Source organism: Styela clava, chromosome 9, assembly GCF_964204865.1.
Source record: "Styela clava chromosome 9, kaStyClav1.hap1.2, whole genome shotgun sequence".
Classification (NCBI taxonomy): Eukaryota; Metazoa; Chordata; class Ascidiacea; order Stolidobranchia; family Styelidae; genus Styela; species Styela clava.
In genome coordinates this window covers 10,168,004-10,193,081 of record NC_135258.1, presented here as the reverse complement: position 1 = coordinate 10,193,081, position 25,078 = coordinate 10,168,004, and the positions used below count along the sequence as shown (strand labels likewise).

Below are 25,078 nucleotides of genomic sequence, written 5' to 3'. Positions count from 1 at the left end.
TCATAAAAGAACAACATGTTGTAAAAAGGGAAATATAACATATTGAGAATTATCATTTATCAGATATACAAAAGATCTTTTTTTTAGTTTTCTAATATCAAAATAGTGCATATCCAGGGTTTCATGGATTTCTCGAACTTTTGGGAGTCTCGATAGTTACCATAAACCTTTTCAGAACGGTTTATGCCGCTTATTCAAAGTTTGCAAAACTCTGATATTTCTTTTTTGTATCAAGATCTGCGATACACGTACCTGTGGCTGAAATGAAATATATGGTAGTTTGTCGCTCAGTGCCTTTACTATACAGTGTACACAATCTCAGAAGCTTTTACCACATTGCTTCTGCTATGTTTAAGAGGGCTCTTTGCCGTTCTTCATCACCTTCTCAATTTAATACGCTGTAGGTATTGATATATTTTCCATTTTAATGTCCACCTAGCGCTCCAGTATAGTAATGTGGGAATTTCCTTCTTCTGTTGTCAGTTTTAAATATAAAACAATACACCCTTGGTTTTGGTGGAATACAATGAGTTAGCTCAGTTACGACTGCAAATGGCGGCCCTAATCAGTAAGTAATCACTACAGGTCCTTCTGGATGCAGCTTTTTGAATAAAAAATTCACGTCGAGCTTTTTCATTCCACTTTTTTCCATCATCCCACTTCGGAGTTGTAAATCAGTAGGATAATGAAGATAGTGTTGAGTGATCGCAACAACAACGATAGTAATTCAGCAGAATGATCCATAAGTGCATTTTGTGTCCAACAATTATTTTTTATAATGTTTCTTTACATAATGTGTAATGTTTTGTGTCGACGTCGACACAGGTCCAAATATCAAGGAATTTCCGTAATATCCATCTGTATCTGATTTTTATCGCCACACAGTTATATAAATGTATGCTAGAATAAATGACCTCACGGCCTTTGATATTAGTCCGAACTGGATAAATATAACACACATTTATGATTTACCAAACATAATATCTGGTTTCATAACCTATCTTAATAGGTCAATACTCCCGAATGTCCATTAGGTGATTTTTCAAGGTATTTAGATTAGTTTCGTTGCGTAGTAAACACTCATTTATTTGTCTCTAAGAAGAAAGCTAATTATATATAGTACATAACAGTCATGGGTCCGTATAGGCCCGCATTTGTGCTAAAATATCGAGAGTGGAGGAGAAATTATACCTTGTCGAATAATGGAAAATGATATCAATATTGAGGTAAGTTTTTTAGGAACATATTTATGAAATATAAAGCTACACAAATCCATTTTATTGTTGAAGAGTTAAAAAGACTTGAAATAAAACTGACATACAGTACCCGCTAGTTTAAATATAAGCCTTATAGGAATTGGAAGCTGCAATTTTAACTAGAGAATATTAGACTACTTATATTATTTTACAAATAATGAAAACTTTTCATATTGAAGATATAATTTTCTTGAAAGGGTCGATGTAGTGGATATTGTCACTTAATGTTTGGACCGACAAATACGTTTTCTAATTTTTTTTTTATCTAGGCCAGCACAGAATATTTATCCCAATCCGTTCCTACAGTACCATTTATATTTAACTTTGAAATGACCTAATACAAAAGTGGTCGGCAAACTTTATCCAGTATACTGGGCCAAATACACACCGTGCCGGTAGCGCGGGCTGCACTAACTTCTGCCAAAAACAATCGCCACACTAAACTTCCAATTATGATTTATCTGCAACTCCTGTTTCTGTGTTAATCACAACTAATTGTTGACACGTTCGGCTAATTACTACAAAACAAACGCTGCACAACAGCGCAAGTAATAATAAATTTGTGGGCAACCTTTGTCTTTTCAAATTAAAAGTGAAGGCGCTCGAGGGACACAAAAAATTTGGTTCCAGGCCGAAATTTGCTGGCGACTGTAATATAATATGAATATTGTAACACTTGACAACATTTGAAGGTATAAAAATTTACAGATTGGATATGCCAATCCATACGCTGATTTGATGACGGGAGAAACAATTGGTCAGAATGCCAAAGTAAAAAATGGCTCGGTGGAGCAAACATCTTTTTCATCGCGTAAGTTAATAGATATTTAAGTATATGACACTTGCTATAGGAAAATCTAAATACAAGACGAATGCTTATACGTACACAACTAAATGTGTTCAAAAAGTCCTCACATTTGCAATATTTTACTACCGTGAAATTATTCTATAAATCCACCATTTCATGGACATAATTCCCCTCTTTTCCATATTTTGTTCATCTTTTTTATCATTTTGTACTTTGTTTATATAGTATCGTTAAAATGTTCCAATTTCAACTTTTTATTATTCGTTGGTAAATAATTAACCCTGCTACGCCTAAAATGAAAAGTTACCGTACACAAAGATTTATTAGACTTGGGTTTTATGGAGGTAATAACCGTCATATCGTGAATTAGATTTTATTGTTTTATTTCAAGTGTTCAGTAAAGTCGCCTAATTTATTTTGTTCATAGCTGTAACTTGGGCTGGTTCAGACTTGATCTTGAATATTGAGTAAACAAATTCAGCAGCTCTCGACTTGATTGATTGCAGTATACATCAAATTTACACTGTATATACGAGTATTCAATTTTTCCAAAAACACTAGAAATAACAAAAAATGTTATAGGGGGTCGCTAGAAAAGTTTGCGCCATGACACTTCTGACATAACTGCAAATTCTGTTTGGTAAAAATAGATTGAAAAAACAATAATAGCCAATGTTTTGACTGTAGCCAATAGTTAAAACCGTCAAGACTACGGTATTCGTTCTATCATAAGTTATCGGTGCCTGTATATGCCAGTTTAATCAATCAATGGTCGGCGCATTGTGACAGGCTATGATTGTCACCTGATAACTGTGACTAGGATTATGTCGACATCACCATCTTGGATAGCATAACAGATACATACATATTTCATATATTGAAGATTCATCCACTGGTTCCATCTTCTAAATCTAAACACACCCATCGAATGTTATTCACGCTTGTTCTAAGCTGGGATTATCACTTCTGTAAGTTTTGTCGTTTTGCAGAAAATAATTGCCCAAATGTTGAATGTAATTTTGTAAATTTGAATTTTATCTGGAATGACTTTGAAATAACAATATTATTTTAATTGATTCAATTATGTATCTGTTGTTCAGGAGATAACGGTGTTCGTGGAAGCCAAAGTCGCCAACCAAACGTTTACAGTAATTTTTCCGCCAAACCTACACCAGAAACGAATAGAATATCTAGAAAAGGAGTTAGGTTGACATGGAAAAGTTTATACGTGTATGCGGAACCTAAAACCTCCGCTTTTTCGTGTTTAAAGCGAAAGAAGGATGATGCACCAGTGCTGGGAAAACCTATTTTGCAGAATGGTAAGAACATGGGCGAAAATACATTGTGTAGAGTTATGTAAGCAGTATCACTGAGACTCAGAAATATTTTTGTTTAAAGATGATTTGAAATTTACACCAACTGAAATAACTCATTTTTTTTTGTAAGAAATAATAATCCTTATTGGCGTCTCTTTCTAAATAATTCTAAATATTTCGTTTAGTTACATATTATAAAATCATACCGAAATTCGTATTGGACGCGGAAGCCTGCAAAGGCGAATCAACCGCACCTTCAATTTTGCTATTATTTGCTTTCGAAGTCAAAAACAATATTGTTGATATGAAGATGTTTTTGAAGTATATGCCTTTTTTGTCCGCATTGTTTGAAAATTAAGACTTTCAACCGATTTGACTTTTTGGACGAATGATAGAAATATAATTTTTATGTAGTGAATGGAATAGCTGAGCCTGGAAATGTGATGGCAATAATGGGATCCAGTGGAGCAGGAAAATCTACATTATTGAATGCTTTGACTTGGAGAAACCGTCAAAACTTAATTATCAAAGGAGAGGTAAGGCAAAGAATTGAAAAAATAAAGTTTACATTGAAACAACAAAAAGGATTCTACATTTTATTAATTTTCCTTCAGAATCAAATTTTTTTCCATATTTTTTTAAGATCACGCAAAAACGAAAATTACGTAACGTAATACTTTTCACAGATATCTGTATCCTCGACAACACTTTGGAAAATAAACAAAACCTGCCATTGCGGGTGAGTGTGCGCCATCATCCTCCCGGTCACTCACCTTATGTGTGTGGTCTTTCGCCTTAAGAGTAAATAGAAATTGTATGATGAACAGCTGACAAAGCCCATAACACAGCAACGAACGTCATATTGCTTGAGATTCTCAGAACCTTGAACACAACTAAATTAAATATTTATTATTACCTACGACTGATATTCCTTCTCTTCAACCTCATTGAAAATTTAATTAATCCGGTTGGTATATATAATAAATCGACACGTTAAGATTTTCCACTATATATATTTGATTTAAAAAACAATAAAATGTCGGTGGTTACTAAATGGAAACTTGCAATTTAAACAACTTATGGGTGTGTTAATAAACAATACTTGTTCTTTAATAGATAATGTGGTATTTTACAAACAATCATACAGTAATTGTGCAATTCCGGTCTTGAACATAGCTTTGAGTTTTATTGAGGCGAACCCGTCCCATCCGGAGCTATAAGTTTGTACCGGGTCCAAACCCGAATATGTTGACTCGTTTATCAGAAGCAGGATCAAAAGTTAAAATAAACCAACCAATTATCTCCGGTAGTACATTAATTCGTATCTAAAATACGATGATGAATTAGTACTTTAATTTTACCGCAAACCCAGGCGCCTTCCGAATCACGGTGTGACTTTTTGATTTCATAATTTTAGATTGCCCATATGTAATATATATATAATAACTTAATGGTGTGGCTGGCACTCGGTGTGATGTGATGACATATTATATATATATATTAAAATTTATCTTCTCAACAGGTTTATTTGATGACGGTAAACAACCCGATAACAACAACTTTTTGATTCTATGCACTTTTATTTCAAATATTCTCTCGCCAATAGACTGGTCCTCCCCTACGTAGAAGGGCAAAAACAGTTATTTCAATGTGACTATAATGAAAATCCTAATTACAAATATTTGAAAAGGAGACATACTCGGATGCTGTAATCTTTAAACTCAAAGCGAGGTAGTAATCAAATAAACTCATATCACATTTGCTAGATCAAAGTAAACGGCAGAGAACTGGAAGAACAAATCACAAATGTATCAGCTTATGTTCAGCAAGATGATTTGTTTGTGGGTGCCATGACTGTACGAGAACATCTTTTGTTCAGCGTAAGATTTTGTTACCTCATTTTTTTGACTAGCTGAATAGATTTTTACCATAATCTGTTATCATATTTCAATTTCAGATTAAAACAATTTCCTTGACTAATCTGTGTTTGTTAAATAGCTTCATTTTTTTTATTATTTCTCTTTCGTATCAAAATGCAAAGAAATTATCTTTGTTTTCAAAAAATATTTTTGTATGCAAACGCAAATTTTCAGTTTATCTTCCAAGTGCCTATGTATGTACTAGTATTACTCATATTTGTATACAAAATCTTAAATATAAAGATTCAAATTGGAAACAGACTCCTTCAAATTACTTGCAGTAAGTCCTACACTACTAAAACTAAACTCAATATCAATAAATATATTTTATTGTGTTAATAGGCACTTCGTTATGTTTATAACAGTGAACACATTGAAATCATACAATATGTTCATATTAATTATTCACATAAAAATGCGAAGAAATGATCACCTAATCAAGCATTTGAATGCAGGCGAGACTTCGAATGGACAGTTCAGTGTCCGAAAACGAACGACTCAGCCGTGTGAATGATGTTATGGATCAAATGGGATTACGTAAATGTGAAAACACCATGATTGGAACTCCTGGAAAAACTAAAACCATATCGGGAGGAGAAATGAAAAGACTGAGCTTTGCAGCTGAGGTGGGTGTCATATATTGTTGTGAATAAATGAATAAAAAAAAAGATTTGTAACATAAAAGCAATAGTAACAATGTATCAACAAATATTGCTGACAATTTGATAAACTTGAAAACATTCATAGACCGAAAATTCAAGAGAATTTGGCAAACCTAATATACTATTATTATTTAATGCTAATATTTGTGATTAACTGCAAGGAAATTATTGGTACTTAGTAATTACATTATTATGGTTTACTATTGATTACACCTAATTCCATGGTTCTAATCGTCAATAATACTCAATAACTACCGGTAATACTTGGCTTGTCAATTTCAACGTAAGCAGCGCTGTGATTTACATTTATCGTACTGCTGCATACTTTTTAAGAACAATTTTCTTTGACACTTTTGTTATCATTAGAAATACGTCTACCCATTATTGTGGTTAGTTATGAGTCCTTGGACTATATGGCAATTAGTAAGTGTGAATCAGTGTTACGATATCACCCTATAGTATCAATATTTAAACCTTATTTTTAGTTGCTGACAAACCCACCGCTGCTATTCTGCGATGAACCAACATCCGGATTGGATTCCTATTTAGCGAAAGTTCTTGTTGAATGTTTGCAACGAATCGCAAAAGAAGGCAAGTATCGATTATTATAATGCCTTTTATCGACTTTGCCGTTATTGGGAATGACAATATACAATTGGAAATTATATGCCAATACTTGATAATTCGATCAAGTTCCATATAATAAGCTATTGAATTATCGGCGAAACTGATTTACTATTCACATAATTATAAAAGGATTTCAATATGTTGAAGTTGAGAACTATGACAACAATCGATCGAAATGAATACTTCAATCAATTAGTTACGAAACGTATTTAGAAAATCCAACAGCTGTAGGAGGCCCAATTTGATAACTACTGTTCGAGCTGGACCAGACATCTGACTTATGTAGAAGTACTCTCGTTAACTAAAGCGGAAAGGGGATTTTTAATATAATGTTTAGAATACCGTATTAGTAAGAGATACTTCACTTCCCAGGATGCACGGTGTTGTGTACAATACATCAGCCAAGTTCCGAAGTGTTTGCATTATTTGACCATGTCCTCTTGCTGGCCCTGGGAAACATGATTTATCTCGGACCAAGAGAAGAAGCAAATCAATATTATGCAAGGTAGGTCCTTCTTCTACAGTACTTGTATTTTTTAATACACAACCATCGCAGGTATTTTTTCTTTCCACATAGGATTGACGCTCTCAAAAATCGATTGAGTAGGCTGTAACTCTCTGTAAGAATAAAATATGTCAGAACCTTGTAACAAACTGTTGATGAAGGGCCAATAAAGATTATATATCGTCACGCTAATAACCGAATTGCGTAAGTCATTTTTAGCAGTTTTGAGGAAAACGTAAAAAACTTCCTAATGATATTGTTATGCCATCGAGAGTCAATAATTTGCCATGGTTCAATTTTTTGATCGTAGCCGGATTTAAGTTTTTTTGACGCAGTTAAGTGACGTCATAATGGCGCACTGTGACTTAGGCAAAAATGTGTCTATGACATGGGGACATACGCAATTTTGCAACTTTACTATATGCACCAGTCATGAAAACTAAACATTCAAAAAACGAATGTAATTCTCAGTATCTACAATGTCTAATCCCCAAAATAGCTAATCAGTTTCAATTACATTATTTTTTATGTTTAAAAATATATATTTCATCAATATAACACGTTCTGCACACCCACCGAAATAAGACTAAGATTAAATATAAAGAATAATACAGCAATGCACCCAATATAAAAGCCAACCAAGGTGAATTGGACTCGGACAGTAAATATCACAAGTGTACGTCTTCCTATACTGTAGTATAAATTCAAATTAATACGCGCTAAGCAAGAATCCGAGATGCAAAAACTCGAAAATACTTCGCTGAGGTTATTTTGCGTTTGTGACGTCAGAATAGTCCTGCGGTAACGATGATAATTCATTATGACAAAACAATTGCACAAATGTGCATGTCATACTAAATCTCTATTTTATGGGTATTCTATTCAATTAAAGAGTCCAGCTGCACACTAACACAAATGTATTTCTGTAACGTTTCGTCCGACCAGAGTCAGACTTCCTCGGACAAGCAGTTTACAACAATGAATTCTTAAAATAAAATCTGAGTTAACAGACAAGTGCGCGGCATTGCATAAATACCTATTTTATAAAAAACCCCAAATCGCCAAAACTGACTTACGCAATTCGGTTATTAGCGTGACGATATTCTGTGTTGATCAAATAATACACTGATTAAATTACAAGAAATCTAACCTAAACAACAAATGCAATTTTACATATAATATTTTCAAAGTGCCAAAAATAGATTATTTTGATACATGATAGTCAGGATGAGTAGATATCCACATAAATTACCAATTTTGTTGCAGTTAATGCCGGTAGTATACTTCCATTATTATAAATTGTTATCAAAACAGTATGGGAGAAGACGATAATATGTGTATTTTGGATTGAAATTACTTTGTTCCCATCAACAATATAAGTTGCTTCTAATTTTATTTAAACTTTCATCCACGTTTTTTTGCAGTGTTGGCTTGCCATGTCCAATAAACTTCAATCCCGCTGATCATTTCATAATGGAAATATCGGTCATACCTGGCATGGAAGCAAGCTGCAAAGAAAAAATTGCAGAATTAGCTGAACATTATAAAAATTCTGATAACAGCAAGACGATTGCTCGCATGATCGAAAAAGACTTCGGAAATCATGATGATCATCATGTACGTTTTATGAATTAACATAAAGTTCTTTTTAAATAGTTAGATTTGGTTTTTATATTGACTTGCTGATTCATTCTTTCGCTTCATCTATAAGCTGAACAATGGAGTTAAATATATATATTCTTTGTTGGCGTGTTTTCTATCTTGCAAAATCGATTTGCTTTTCAGTTTACTTCATTTGACTTTTCAAACCAAAGTCAGTATTAATAACTAATTTTTCATTGTAGGAAATTCACATCAAATCATCGCCGTATAAAACAGGACAATTCAATCAATTTCTTGCCTGCCTCGGAAGAGCAATGATAACAATTTACAGAGATCCAGTGGTGTCGAGAGTGCGATTGGGTCAAACTATAGTGAGATCGTATTTATATATATATATTATCGAGTTGCTAAAAAAGTAGTGTAGTTTTTCGTCGTTGAAAGAAGTGTGGTAGTTAAGTGGCAGGAAGATAAGTCGCCTAAGTGGGCGCTCCAGAAATTTATACAAATATAAAAAAAAAATTGTTTTTTAAAAAAATACCAGGTTTATTTATAAGGTAAAGTATTGACATGAATGTTCTTTGGGGTTAGTAAGCAACGTTTGTAAGTTGGCACTCCTGTGTGCCCACACTAATTTTTCGACGATTCGGTACTCCTGAAGTATGCCCACCAAGATGTCGCATAACCTGAACCCTAACCTGGTACACAACCTGAGTTCAGGTTGTGCGCCATCTTGGTGCGCATACTTCAGGAGGTCCGACGATTCCTCATGTAGCAATATTGTTTTTCACTCCTAGTTTAATTTTCGATGACAGTTATATCCTATCTCTTTAAGCGTGTACAGGGTTAGGGGTGGAGAATTTCTCCTTGTACAAGTTTTGACATTTGTATTCATGGGTTAAGTTTAATATCTACTCTTACTTGGGTTTGTCTGAATGTGCACATCTGTCTTAATATTTGTTTTTGGACACGTAGTGGACATAACGATCGTTTCAATATTGTGTTGTTGTTCTTGTTCTTTGACACGTTTTTAAAAAGTCGCTTTTCTCTTTGATTACTGGACCAATTGCTTTGAAATTTTAAGTAGTTAAAGATGGAATTTATTCTAGAAGGCTATTACTTTTATTTATTTCTAAATGTTGTATTAATTCTATGAAATTTGATATTTCGTCTAAAATTTCGCTGTATTATTTTTATCCACGGGAACGCGGATTATAGTCCGCGTGATGACTGCCTGTACGCTTTGATTTTGCGAAATTCTTGCTACTGGGAATCCTGAACTTTCTTGAGAGCATCAAAGGTACGGGTAAGAACTGATTCGCTCTCGTCTACGTGCCCATATATTTGAGGGTTGCTCTCTTGTACCAGATACAAGTACAAACCTATTTCCAGTGGCATAGTTTCCTTCTTTTTATGTATAAATGGGGTAATTCTAGGTTGTGGCTTTGATCATTGGACTGGTATATCTCAGAACTCCATTCGGAAAACCATACGACACCAGTGAGGTTCGAAACATAAGTGGAGCACTTTTCCTTGTCGCTATCAACTTGACATTTTCATATGTATTTGGGGTTATTAACGTAAGTATTTACATTTATAAAAAATAGTTGTAAAATATATATACGGGGTATTATTTTCTTTCTTTATTGAACTTGAAAAGTTACGTAGGGAAATCAGTTATGTTGCAATGCTCAGATTAACGAAGGTTAACGTCTACACTCCCCTACATAATATGTAATGTAGTTTAGTATTTTATAAGCTACCGAATGCAAATGTCTACGGCAAACATTCATTTAAATGCAGTAATGTAAGAATACATGGGATGAATTGTTGTCGTGCTGTTATGAGTTATGACAACAACAATTTCATCATTTGACGCATTTTCTATTCTCTTCATTTCCTATACAGGCTTTTCCGACTGAGATCCCATTGTTTCGAAGAGAACATTTTAATGGAATGTACAGCACTGCAGCATATTTTTTCTCAAAAAATGTCGCTGAACTACCAATGTACATCATTTTACCTCTTATTTACTCGGTGATAGTTTATTTCATGTTAGGTAGGTAACAAGGTATATCTAAAAAATTATTCAAAAGTATTCAACTGTCAACAATAGTTATACATCATCATTGTTTAAATGTTGTCATATGGGTAAACTTGGCGGAAATTCGCAATATCCTGGAGAAACCAAGATCTATGAGTATTTTTGTAAAGTTTTCTCGGAGCGTGGTCAACTTGCCAGCAACTACCATTTCCAAACTAGAAAATATTTTGATGATAAAATCACAAGATCAAGCATGAATCTTAATTAACATGCACACTTAAATATATATATATACAATATTACTGGTAATGCAATATGGGAGCGATGGTCGTATTCCTTATAAAGAAACGTATTTCCAACTAAATGATATCCATTTTGCTTGTCAGGTCTATACCCGGGTGCTGCTGAATTCTTCGTATTTTACGGTATCTGTTTATTATTGGTCAGTACTTGTGTATCTTTTGGATATCTGATTTCATGTATGTCTCCAACAGTAACAGTTGCATTGGCCATTGGACCCCCTTTGATTATGCCACTGCTGCTTTTCGGTGGATTCTTCTTGTCTGCAGAGTAAGTATGAAATCACGTATGTGGTTTAGGTGAACTGAACACAAAATTGCGATGTAGTGTACAGTTGGATTGATATTACAAATATTAGCAATAACCGATATATTTTCATGCACCATTTTTTCGTGAAAATTAGTCTGGTTTCAATTAATTTTATATACACACCATTTGAATTAAAATATCTCGTAGTTTACTAATCTTATAACTTTATTACTGAGTTATAAAAAAATTCACAACACTAAGTAGATAAGATGCCTTTTATCGACCAAGATATAACTTTGTTTTCAGTTCGATACCAGTGTACTTCGTCTGGTTGAAATATCTGTCTTGGTTTTACAAACGAAATGTTGACGATCAATCAATGGCAAAACGTTGGGAATTTGAGTGAGTTTTTGAAAATAAAGTTGCTGAATAAAGTTAAATACAATATTATATTTTATCAAAATGAATTCAGCAAGTATAAAACAACCAGGAATTTTAGTTTTAAAAATTGTTTATACTGTAATGACACAAATTATTTATGTGGCGTATAATCGTTTGGGAACATCCCGCCCCTAACAATGGATCATTATGCGAATAATATTATTGAACTAAAATATGATAAATGATTTCACTATATCACAATGAAATATGAAACTTTACATCTTACAGCCTGTCCATCGACTGGAGGAAATAGTACATCATGTACACAAGAAACTGGGTTGATGATTATCGAGGAATTTGATTTTCATCCGGTAAGTCAGGTGTAAATGGCAATATGTATGCCAAGCCGTAGTCCGAGCACGCAACGTAAGCGACTTTGCCATCTTACCGGCACTCTCAAGTTTAGTGCTCCGCAGCCAAATGCTCCACCTGCACATCTGTACAAATTTTGAATTTATGAATTTCTTCAAAAACTGGACTAGACTTGAGTAGGGTACGGTATTCGTCGTTCGAAGTCGTTTGCTACCAGTAGGGCATTCTAACAACTATGTTGATTCCCAAAATTGATAACCGCCATCTAACATACCTTGTATTGTAACTCTATATGTGTAGATCTTGTGGTATATGGAATGTTTTAGGCCTAACTGGCGACAGATCGTCATCCTATTCAACACCTCCCACGAAAAGTACATTTGAGCTGCTGTCTTGTAGTGCAATTTCCAAAATGCGTTTCTTTTTTTAATCGCAGGAAAACATGTACAGAGATGTTGGCTTGATGTTCGCACTTCTTGTTGGATATCGTACTCTCGGATTTCTAATTTTGCTGTTTCGAATGAGAGACAGCACTCGATGATCACTTGAGATGTATGAAACATGCATATAATATTGAATGTTTATAGACCACAAAAAACAGCATTACAAGGACTGTCGAACTCAGCTGAATTCGTCATAATGTGATGTGGTCTATTGTTCAAAACTTTAGTAAATTTAACTGTAGACTTTAGATAAATGTCTAGCTAGGATATAAGATGCTAATTTGGTATACGATTTCAATAGTTGTATCTATCTTAACCAATGCGGTATTATTGTATTCTACTTACTAATTCTAGCAGCGTACTATTTAAACGAGTATGTTCATCAAAATCAATGGTATGCTCTGGGTTATGATAGATACATCTGCAGAGATAGCATACCAAACGGAACTTACCATACTGAATATATATTATAATAGGTGTCATTTACTTCTGAATAATAAAATGTATCCCATTAACCACGAGTTTCTGTTATTAACTTCGGGATGTCCAATAGGCTAGTTGTACCGCAAAATCCACTCTGACGGCATGGTGGATTCACGTCTTGGCAACAAAAACGAGGCGTCATGATAGCGCGATACATGATGATGTGCTTACTAGGGTTGGTTTATCTGGATAGCGATTATCCTGATAACCGAGAGTATTTTTGCTATCTGATATCCGGATATTAATGTGACGGTTAACCGGATAATAGAGCAGTATAAATAATGAATATGCGCATTACTAATTTTTGTATTTATTGTTGAGTGGCGACTAATTGCAAGCGAAAAACTGATAAAAATTAAATTAGTGACTTTAAAAATCCAAAAGATTTTAAAATGCTTCAAAAACGTTGGAAGTTCAAGTCATTCGTTTCTCAAACTTCAAACTGAATTGAAATGCGGATAAAAGTGTATGCCACATGTTTTATTTTATAGATATAGGATATGACTCGGCGCCATATTGCAAAGTTCTGCAATGAAGTATTCTTTGTCGCAAATTTATCTCCTGGTAAAATTCAAACACGAGCATACTTTTACGTACATTCAATCCTCATTAGTACCGTAGATTATGAATAAGGGTCACGCAGAATCATAAGCTTAAAAATAGTTGGTTCGTCATAAGTCATAACATCCCAGGTTATTCCGAAGATATAAGCAGAAAGCATCTAAAAGCGCTATCATAGATAAGTACACACACCCAAGCGTACGAAATCTGTGACGATTTGAGCTTTCAATAACGTGTTCTAGAATCTAAGGTGGTAGAGCACCGAAAGGTCCACTAAACGGTGACCGTACATTTGAACCCATGCGTATATCCACGGGTTCAATCTATATGCGGGTGCTAAAACCCATGGGTTAGGGTTAGTATGGGTTTAACTATCCGTGAAACAAAAAAAATTCCATAGGTGCAATAGCATACAGGTGCAATTGTCATGGGTTCAAATGTACGTGGGTTGAAATGTAATGGAACCTCACTAAACTTATATCTGCGCGAAGCTATACACACACCAACGCTAATTTATTAGTTGTTGAACGTTTATGTTCGAATATCTGCGATGAACTATAGTTATTTTTGCATAATTAGTAGGCTAGGTAATAGAAAAGTCCCATAATATGCAACTGTTTCAGAGGTTATTCGTCGAACCCCTGGAACTGCTCCACCAGACTTCAGGGTTTGATCGAACCAGGGTTAAGGTCCACTGAGCTAGACACAAAGAGAAACTCCCAAAAAAATTAACAATAAAGTAAGAAATAATATAAATTTTTACATATGATTTGAATACGAGAAAATAACTAAGCAGTCGGGGGAAAGACAATTAGGACACAGTATTTAAAAAGAATGTTTTATTATACTATTCAGCTGTACTTTTGTACAATTACAAAGCTTAAATTTTTATTTATTGAAACATACAATATCAAAATGCACAATCATTTGTATTCGAGAAAAATAATACATATAAATATGTACGTATTTACAATAGAACTGTGTGGTTGTTTTCGGTCAATCCACCGCAAAAATCTTGTGAAATTGGTTCTCTAAAATTACCAGTAACTATCCGGTTAACCGGATAGTTAAAATACAAAATACCCGGATATATCTGTTATCCGAATAGTAAAAATTATCCGAACAAACCCTAGTGTTCACATTAGACTTCACACATGCCATAGTTCGATTGACCAGAAATATATATTCTTTATATATAGTCAAGGCAGTAGCCCACTCGCAGAATAGGAATAAACTAGTGGATGCTGGCTTCCAGCACCTTGGGTTCCCAGTATATAAAAGAAGTTTGGTTTTGACCAATATCACAACCAAAGTCATGTCGAAACCCATGTGTTAAAACCCCTTCCCCCCCCCTTTTGAATTTTTTTAAAAACTGAAAAAAAGTCGCCGATAACGCGTGCAATTGCCGTCCGCTAAAAATAATCGGGGTGGCAGCATTGCAATTGAACGGAGTCAGTGTTACAAGTACATTTCAAATTTGTCGAATTCGCAAAATACGGATACACTATATAATCGGGCAATTTACCACACATTTTATGTCCGCGGAACTCCGTGGTGTTTTAGAGTGGCTCTTGTTTTGTCGACGCAACCGCAGGTTAAATTGAAGACAATTAAATTAATAAAGCAGGACATTTTAAATATGCACCCATCGGTCATGGATTGATTACTTTGCACAAGAGAATAATCATTTTTCGTTGAAAAAGTCGGCTCTTTTAACAAGTGGCGTAATCGCGGCGACTGTTCGGCGTGGATATCGAGGCGGTTAATTTGTATTTTTAATTTACTGGTTTCCTTTATATCTATTTTCATTGTATGAAGTAAAATTGTACTAAACGTGATTTTATATCAGATAACGAGATTTTACTAACGGCGATAACGAGGTCGCAAGATTGCAAAATACGTATCAAAATTAAATACATCGGGCAGCTTATCTTATATTTTTATGTCCACAGATCGCCGTGGTATTTCACTGCAGTAATGTTTTTTATTTTGACGTAAGAAGTCACAACCGCGAGTTACGTTGGACACAATTAAATTATAAATATGAGGACATTTTAGAATCTCGTAGTTGTCATGAATTGAATATTTTACGCGACAAAATTTTTTTTATACGCTGAAAAGGCGGGTCTATTAATTAACGAGCGCGTGATCGTAGTGACTGTTACAGACGGTACCGGAAATTTCCAATTTTGAACCCTACCCCTTTTGAAAATCCTGGCTGCGCGCCTGTATTTACTGTACTTAAATGCCACTAGAATCGAATATCGATACATAACTATTCGTCGGAGTTGTTTCGGCAACACATGTTCAAGCAATAGTTCAGTTTTCAACACATGCGAAAAGCTAATAGCGATTTTGCTTTTTAACTTAAATATTTTTAAATGGAGTACCTAGCTTAAAAGTATTTTATTTCCGCAAAAGCATTACTCTACTGCAGCGTTTCCCAAACTTTTCCGGCCACGGAACACTTACACGTTTTATCTTGCCTTGCGGAACACCAAAAAATGAAAGGGTAAAATTGATGAAGAAAAGCGGCGTAATGCAGCGGTTCCCAATGGGTTCGCCTTGGCGAGTTGCCAAATGCGCCGCGAAAACTAACAGAATTGTGTTGAACATACATAAAATAGAATATTTTACATATTGCATTTATTATTAGGTTTTATTGTTTCTTAATTTAAATGCCGGTTAGCCGGATTGATTTTGCTTTATATGAATCAATAAATTCGTTTTACGTTTCTATGTCTTTTACTTCCCATTACGTAGTGTTTGCCTCTAATTTTACGACTAATGCAGATAGAAGTACTTGATGCAAATTTGTGAGCTGCAACCTGCAGTTTATTTATTTGCTGAATCGAGTTTAGCGAACATGAGTAATTTTTTCAGCATTTCAAAGTAAAACCAGGTAGAGGTGCCTTTATTCTTTAGTTTTGACCTACTTGTTTGCCTATAGCAAAACCAAAAGGATTGCTGTAAACTTGATAATGAACTTAATAGTCAAAAAGCTAGGTCGACGGTTAGCGAAAATGCCACTGTCCTACCTCAGTTAGGTCGCTTTAGGCCCACGGTGACACGATATTGAACGGTCAGTTGGGCGACAACCTCACGATCCCTAGATCGCCATGGCGACCAATTTAGACGGATTTTGATTCCTTTCCCACGGAACACTCCGAAGACGCTCGCGGAACACAGTTTGGGAAACGCTGCTCTACTGCATGAGCTCATTTTGTTTAAACCTCAGTGCGTTTAATATCCTTCAAGCGTCAAATTTAGTTCATATGGAAACTGCAGCAATTGAATGATACAATTCTTCAATTATTAAATATGGGCCATGTATGGTCAGTAAACGAACTTATATATTGGCCTACATATTCAGTTTCGCACATGATTTGAGATTGCATTGGCCAAATACGGAGAAATATATTCGTACTTTGAGCGGATCAATACCTACATAAACAATAACGTGTACGTTGACATGCTATTAAAAATTTTGCGAGAATACTTGGAATTACATAAAATTCTCCCATTGTGAAGAAATAGTCCTTCAGACATGAATTATGAAGATGCAACGCGCTTTCAAGGCACGATACCTTTGACTTGTCATGTGTGTGCCAGTTCTCATTAGTCTTGAGGTCACAAGCATTTTTTATTTTCTCTACAGTACTTCGAGTGCCAATTTCAGACCTCTTTTACAGCTTGATCCTCTTCTTACCGCACAATGCAATGCATAGAAAAATCTCGATTGTAGTCAACGTTTTCTATACCCATGTTTAATCTCAACGTAATGAACTCTGTGCTGATTTCATCAAACGGGAGGTGGTTTATATTAGCATTGCAATTATACTTCAAACAATCACCGGATGAGCATGTCGGGAATATATAATATGAGCCCATTAGTCAGTGTCATATGAGCACTTCACAAAATTATACACATCGCAAGCATACAAGGGATATGGAAACCGCTTAACGTCGAAACTATAATTTATATGTAATACAACAGCTATCAGTGAGAGATCACATTAAAAGCACGTGGTGCGGTTTATTAAGGACACAACACAGTCGTGTATTGGTATTTGAAACAGCAGAAATCAGAACATCAGTATTCTAGCAGGCATGGCAAGCAATGCAGTACATATTACTACCACAGCATTCACAATTATTTTTTCTGCGTGATTGCAAAATATCTGTCACTGGACTCCTAATTTCACACTATTGGTAGATTTCGTTTAAGTTGAGGAATCTTTCTTTTAACTTGACCACCGCAAAATATAATATGAAACAAACAAAAAAAAATTTAATTAAACACTGACAAACATAGTGCAAACTTTATATTTGTGCGCAAATGAGTTTAGGAAGTAACAGAGATTCAAAATTCTTTCTGATAAGTGATAAACATGTCCAACAATACAAATTCACATATACCTAATGAAATATTAAATTGCTGCTCCATCTCTCGTGCATAAAATATTATTTCGCGGTAATGAAATTTTATATATATATATAACACGAATGGGGCAAACACCAAAGACTTCTGGTCCAACTCTGACATCAATTATACCATATATAAGTAAATGTTATCTCATAAACATAGAATATACCATCATCTAACAATGAATTGAATCCCTCAATATTGGTCGGCAAGTCTGTATTCCTGGGTAGCTTGTTTCGTTGTGGTATTTTTGTTTTGGCTTAATTGATAAATGTTATTTCACCACGCTAGATACAAAAATATTTTCACTACATGATTTTCAAAAATTGTTTATAAACAATGACGTCAGTGAACAAGCGATGCGTAATGAAATTAATTAATAAAATTGTCTCTTCGATTGTGTGCTACTAAATATGCCATTTTGCACATTTTCCAATCTCAAAGCCACAAAATTCACACGTAATTTACATGTTATTAAGTATCGACATTTGCAACGAGTTAGCAACGTATACGTCATATCAGAAACTAAAATAGAGTGCCAGTTTTACACATTTTCCAATACGTAATCTACATGTTATTAAGTATCGACGTTTGCAACTCATACGTCATTTTAGAAACAGAGTGTCGCCATATTGCACTCAGAGTGAGTATAACAGACGGGGTAATAAATGTACAACATTAAAACAAACATCGAAATCAATTCTTAAAACTGAATATTGATTTAATATAACCACCATGGTGTGAGTGACAAAAGCGTCTTGTGAAAATTCCCGCGCAGTTCACCGACTGACAGTGGTAGCAATGCTGGAGAGTCGCGACAACAAGTTGTTCTATTTAGATAAAAAGGTAATATATCTCGTATAAAATATATCGATTACAATAAAATATTTGGTGGTGAAGAAAACAGCCTTTTTCGAAAAAGTTATAACATAGGCATCACCGTGCTGTAGTAAAATAGATGCCCATTTTTTTTGCTTTATTGTGGAGTCTGACATTTGAACGTTCATAAATATGATGAGTTCGGAAGAATATTCCAAAAATATCAAATCAAGTTGCAAATTCCCTTTTCTGCTTTCCAAGGATTAGGCTGCTTCGGTGGCTTATAAATGAGATAATCGCCTGCTACTTGAGTGTTGCAGAATTCCAATAATTCGTTGCTAGCCTGTGAGGATTCAGAAATGTTAGAAAATTTTATATCTAAATACGATTTGTATTATGGGGTTTGGTGGATCTTTAATCAAATGCTGCCAAGTTGATTATTTTATACAGTTAGACAACTTGGCACTGGAAAGGACTACACAGGGGATACAATTATTGGTGAGAATATTTTAAAATAGTCCCAGAGCTATCTTTTTTGCAGGCCGGGTGCTAATTTTACCATTTTCATTCGAGTTTATATATACCTAACCCAAAATGTATCATCAAATCATTTATATGCGAAACGTTCTTTGTACGTAGAGAGTACTGCAAATATGAAGCAGATATCAATGTGCAAACCTATCGCAGTCAGTTGTACCAAACAACAACCGTCTGCCACACAAAAGTTAAAAAGGGCTTCAAAGTCATACCTGTGAAACCATTATCCTTTGACATTTACTCGATTCATACTGAAGTTGCTTCACAATTCGTTCTGCTTCTTGAATCTTTGCCGAGGACATTTTAATTTTTCATTAATATAGTATTAGGAGTTTATCTGAACGTTAAGATTACAGCACAAAAATTTACAAAAGGATGAATACGCCCTATAACGTAAAGTAAAATGACGAGGGCATCCAGGGCTGATGAAGCGATCCGTTGGTTCATTCCGCACCACTATTATAAATAAGAATGTACAAGTATTTGTATGCGGCGAGATCCGCAGGCACAGAAATGCAATGTTCATGGTGTACCATATTATATGCTAACCAATTGATTTCACTTCGTACGGTTTTTGTTATATTAATCATACGAATCTATAACATTCGATTCTAACTTCTCTCTACAACGTGCTTATGCTGCCAAACAATTTCAAAAATCGAATCACGTCGTATGCGTAAAGCTAAGTTGCGTGGACCATGTCTAATAACATAAAGCATAATATAAACATCTCAAGGGCAATTTCCAAATACTTATTACATGATCAATTTTCCGCTCGTCAAGACGTTTTATTTAAAAACGTTTTGAATGACGTGTATTGGAAGAACCATTGCTCAATAAGCCAGGATCTAACTCTAACCAATAACCTAAGTCTTCATTATCTCCTCGTCCTTATTCGCAGGCGTGATGTTCATAATAAAAATATATAAGTTCAGAGATTATGCAATTATCTTTGCTTCCCGCTGGCACTACACGGTCATGAGCGCATACAAATTAGAGTATTTTCAGACAGACGATATTATTGTATTGATTTTTGACATCCGCACATGCCACTTATCCATACCATAATAATCCTATCCTCTCTACACCACTTTGGAGAATTTCAAATCATGATAAATATAGTAGACGTCTTGTTTGCTCATATATAATTTCAAATTAGAATGACAACAAATAATAAAAATGAATAGTCTGAATGTATACAATATTGGGTACTCCGGTAGTATGTGTACCAGGTTAGAGTTAGACCATAATTTTATTCCAATTGTCCTTATTTTAGTTCTATTACGAGTTCGGGGACTGTCTGTGTTAGCCAATTGAATACACCCCCTGCCCATAGTAATCAGTCCCTGTACATAACTTGATGGAAAATAGGCGAACAAAATTAGTTACATCCATATTGGTACACATAGGCTACTTCAGGAGCGCCCAGTATTGCGATATGGATTGAAAAAGACACGAGTCATTTAAATTTGATAGCTAATTAGAAATCCCGCGGTATAATATAATTATTATATTAGTAAAACTCAAAACGTAACAGGATTTGGACAAACTGCCAGAGAAATTTCACATTCCGTGATGCGCTGATGAAATTTAAATGTAAATTTTTTGTCGGTGAACTGAAAATGAATAGATGTAAAAGGAATGAGAAATATATGCCGAAGGTATAGAAAATTTATAAACTTGTACTTAAATAATGCATGTAGGGAATTTGGTGCCTATACATTATAGGGGGCACAGAGACCGCAGGTTCAACTTCCAAGGCCAAAATACAACTTAAAAAGTGACAATAAAGTACCGAAATAACAGCCCGCGATCTCTAACACTAACCCATTCATATTTTTATTTCTACAAATACCTACTACGACTGATGGGGCGAAAATTGTTTTGGTAGAAGGAATTCCAATGTAGATGTCTAAAATAATTACGTTCAGTAACATAATTATTCACTTATATGAGACATTGTTGCAATATGCCATTTGATGGAAGACAATATTAGACCATGTAATGAAATTGATAGTCTATTTGCAAAATAGAGAACGCAAAATCTCCACCATAACGGCACAAATTTTAGCGAATTGGAGTTACAAACAGTATTAGCATTTTTATTGCTAACGAAGTGCGGCCATGTTTCGAAGCGCAAAATATTCATGGCATTCACTTCACTGAATAATAAACCCACACCAAGAACACAATCCATTAACCAAAAAAATAATTAAAAATTGAATATCTGTCAATTTTGCTTCGTGTAATGACACCTTCATTTCAAATGTGAGCTGACAGTTCATTATTCATTTGCTGCTGGTATTAGACATCTTCAGTCTCTGACATATCATTTAAAACATCCTCAGTAGCCTGTGTGTTGTATTACACAATTTTCATAGGAAGCTAATCGCATTGCTCAGCACTAAAGTAGTTTAACCGTCGCGTTGCTACCGCCATATGACGTCAACGAAAGTTCGTTTATAACTGCGGCTTACCTCAGCAGGCTGAAACTACCGTGGATAATAGAGAAACTATTCGCCATTAATTTTCGTTGGCACATATTTTCTCCGAATTTGCGTCGAAATACCTAAGCTTGCCTATATAACGAGCTTTTCGTAATATACGGTCGTTAAATTTCACAAAGTAGTCATCCTCTCAGCAAACAACACAATGTGTACACAGGTACCGTCAGCTAAAAACCGCAAAAATTCCCAATTATACTCACAACCATCGCCGCTGTAGAATAATTATTATCGCAAACAGAACCTAAATCCCCGCTTACCAAGAGATAATCCATCCATTGTATCGGGTATGGTATGCTATAGGTACGACGTTATTTTTTAAAACAAGTCGCTCGCTGACAACCAGTTTTGAGAGATACGATCGCAGTGAACTTTCGGGAAGTAACAATCACGAGACCACAAAAAGAAGAAAATCATGTGCATGTTCTTAACTTTCAATGCGTAACGTTGTAAACTATATTTGCATCAATTAATCAGTAACAAATATAATCAAACTGAGGCAGACTCCAATTTTACATTTCAGCCATTTTGCTAGTGCTATCGAAACTATATTTTGTCGCAATGGAACATTAAAATTCTCCTTTCGTAACGTGCTTTCACTTCTTGTAATTGTCCAATCCTTATAATATAGAATGACCAATTCTCGTACTAATAGGCTATATTGTTCCAACTCCCTGGAACCTTTTTTAGTTCTTTGACTACCGAGAAAATACTGGAACGACGAAACCACGTCAGCTCATGTGGGAAAAATACAGACTAACAAAACAAACAACGCAACAGCAGGCTCACAGTAATATTAGCTAACGTTGCTCACTTCTGCTGACATCGCTTCTGAATCGATCTAGCCCAAATGATATAGCATCGAAACGCATAATGATCGTCCATGCAGCACGGATATGATTCATTTCCGTAGACTCGAAATGTACAATGTATATTGTGGGCGCGCTACATACAGGTATGTCACACAAATTGCTACAAGAAGATATACTTATATTGCGAATTTAATATGGCCTACTTATTAGCGAAAAGCTCGCTACCACAACGCTTGCTCTATTATCGCGACTGCGTAAGCCAAGGGCCATTGAATGTCTCTGCTGTATTTACTCAAGCATTGCAAAAACGTTTGCGTGTGCGACGAATCGCGGCGTCTGCGCTCCCTTGTGAAACCGGCATATGATATGGTATATCCTACTATAAGGCTATTGATCACATTTGCAGTCGACAGTAGGGAGCATATCGACAAGAGTTTATTATTATATTGCAAACAACGGTAAAAGACGAATGGCCTAACGCCATTGTCGTGGGCTGTCTTTATTTATGGGAATGTCTAGTCATGGATGGCCTCATTGCCATATTCTTAATTTTTTTCCACTGTTAATGCGATTGTTTGGAGGTAAGGCTATCAGACTACACTCGTATCAATTACCAACATACGTTTAGCATAATTATTATTCGTAAGCACGATGCCCCGTGTTGCTTAGTTTTGAATACTGCCTATTGCTGCAAATTAGCAAAATACCACGGTTGCTATACTATTTCAAAGGCCTGTAATTTTGCAGCGGGCTGTGATACATAATTTATGTTTGCACGGCGAGGAAGGTGCGTGGTCAAGATAGAATCTGAGTAGGTTGCAAGATCGCAATATGTTGGTAAACTTCAAACATCATCAATACAGCATTGAGTGGGAACATATATATTGTGTGAATATATTCAGCAATTCAAATCGTGAATGTTAATATATTCTGGTAATTTCTAGTTCAGGGTGGCTCAAGGTTGTCGGCCTCGCTGGCTACACTATTATTTTTGTATTATCCGCAGGCCACAAAACAAAACACTTTTATTGTCCAATCACACTGATCATTATTTGTCATTTATCAAGCTAAAACCTCCAAAAACGTTCGAAAATCTTACTATATGTACATTTAGTGTGAGATTTCAAACTCTTCATAACAGAGAAAGTGCCCTAAGAAGAAAATACTGTTTAGATTGCCACTAGGGCTGGGCGTTTCGAAACACTGTTTCGATACGTTTCGAAGCACTGATATGTCGAAACGGCGCTGTTTCGACTTCCGAAATGGATATTATGACGTCATAGCAAATGCAACCCAAAATCAGTCAGGGTATCATTAAGCGATGTCCAATTCGAATTTAATTCCGAATTCATTCGAATATTGCGACTCTCAAATATCGTTTTTAGTGTTCATAAGAATATTGAATATCGCGCACAAGTCCTAGCGCCGCCGTCCACGTTTTGATTGAAAACATTTTACAATTATTTCATTTTTATGTTTTATCGTAATCGAAGACACTCTTTGCGACGCGCAACAAATTACTGCCGACAAGAAATGATTTAAGTCAGCGCCGACTTGCAGTATTTATAACACGTCGAGAAAGTTTTTGATTGAAAATATTTTACAAATATTATCGTATTTTGCAACATAGTCGAGATTACCGCGGCGATAAATCTAAATTCAAATTTTGTCGTAATTAATCTTTTTCATCCTTAGTTTCGATAGTGACCGAGCATTTCTTGCATTTACCCCGTATGAAATAGCTCTTAAATATTATTTAGTATCTATCGCAAATTTTATAGTTAGACTGGCGTCGTCAACAATAATATTCAGTTCAAGTTTGCGGTATTAATTTAAAAACAATAATAAAAGCATAGCAGTCAACATGAAATATTTAAATCAGAACTGACTTGAAGAAAAATAAAACACGATTTTCAGTCTTAATTCTCCGTCATTGGCGGATGGAAATTTGTGAATCGGGTCCACTCATTTGATTATGATGATGATCGCGTTATAAGCAAAATGAAAATCAATTCCCCCAGTATAGCACAACAGTCAATATCTGTGGGGAGGGATAATTGTAGTGGAATTTAGCTTAACGATGTCGATGTCACGCTGACGATAAACAGTCAGAACGAAAATTAGACGTGTCAAAAATCTGAGTTAATGTTAATTTTACTGTTTAATTTAAAACATTTTTCTGGGCGCCCTTTTGTTCTTTTTTCTGTGCTCCACAATTCATAACTACTGTAATGTTTATTAAGTTCATTTCCCTAGCGCAAAATATAACGAATTTCAATCAATGATAATATCATGAAAGCCCATTTCCTGTGTTCCTGGAGTTTAGAATGTATTCGGAATTCAGATTCAAGAATATTTTTTAGAATGTACTTGATCACGAGGATCTGTGGCATCGGATAAGGTAGAAAATGAGCATTGATACGTTGAGAGGCCCCATATGCTATGCTGCTTGTGA

The 25,078-nt window shown here is 35.0% G+C and overlaps 2 protein-coding genes across 2 annotated transcripts; one reads left to right on the top strand and one right to left on the bottom strand.

Annotated features, from left to right (window-relative positions):
* Positions 1–3,823: 3,823 nt before the first annotated feature.
* Positions 3,824–12,990, top strand: LOC120339354 (protein white-like). Its single transcript, XM_039407460.2, is given in 14 exon segments — positions 3,824–3,916; positions 5,147–5,260; positions 5,755–5,925; positions 6,447–6,552; positions 6,961–7,093; positions 8,518–8,710; positions 8,938–9,066; positions 10,129–10,272; positions 10,601–10,751; positions 11,123–11,306; positions 11,592–11,636; positions 11,638–11,687; positions 11,955–12,037; positions 12,475–12,990. Coding segments are annotated over 14 exon segments (1,701 nt in total). The 3' UTR covers positions 12,580–12,990.
* Positions 12,991–17,835: 4,845 nt separating this feature from the next.
* Positions 17,836–19,649, bottom strand: LOC120339430 (guanine nucleotide-binding protein G(I)/G(S)/G(O) subunit gamma-8-like). The gene is made up of 2 exons (XM_078116078.1): positions 19,520–19,649; positions 17,836–19,113 (listed from the first exon to the last, which is right to left on the bottom strand). The coding sequence occupies exons 1-2, from the start codon at positions 19,607–19,609 to the stop codon at positions 18,994–18,996; spliced, it is 210 nt and encodes a 69-aa protein (XP_077972204.1). The 5' UTR covers positions 19,610–19,649; the 3' UTR covers positions 17,836–18,993.
* Positions 19,650–25,078: the final 5,429 nt, after the last annotated feature.

Excerpts from the sequence above, each read along its gene's own strand:
- LOC120339430 (XM_078116078.1), bottom strand. The coding sequence starts at position 19,609 with ATGTCCTCGGCAAAGATTCAAGAAGCAGAACGAATTGTGAAGCAACTT. Across the intron at positions 19,114-19,519 it reads AAAGGATAATGGTTTCACAG|GCTAGCAACGAATTATTGGA; the intron begins GTATGACTTTGA and ends GAATCCTCACAG.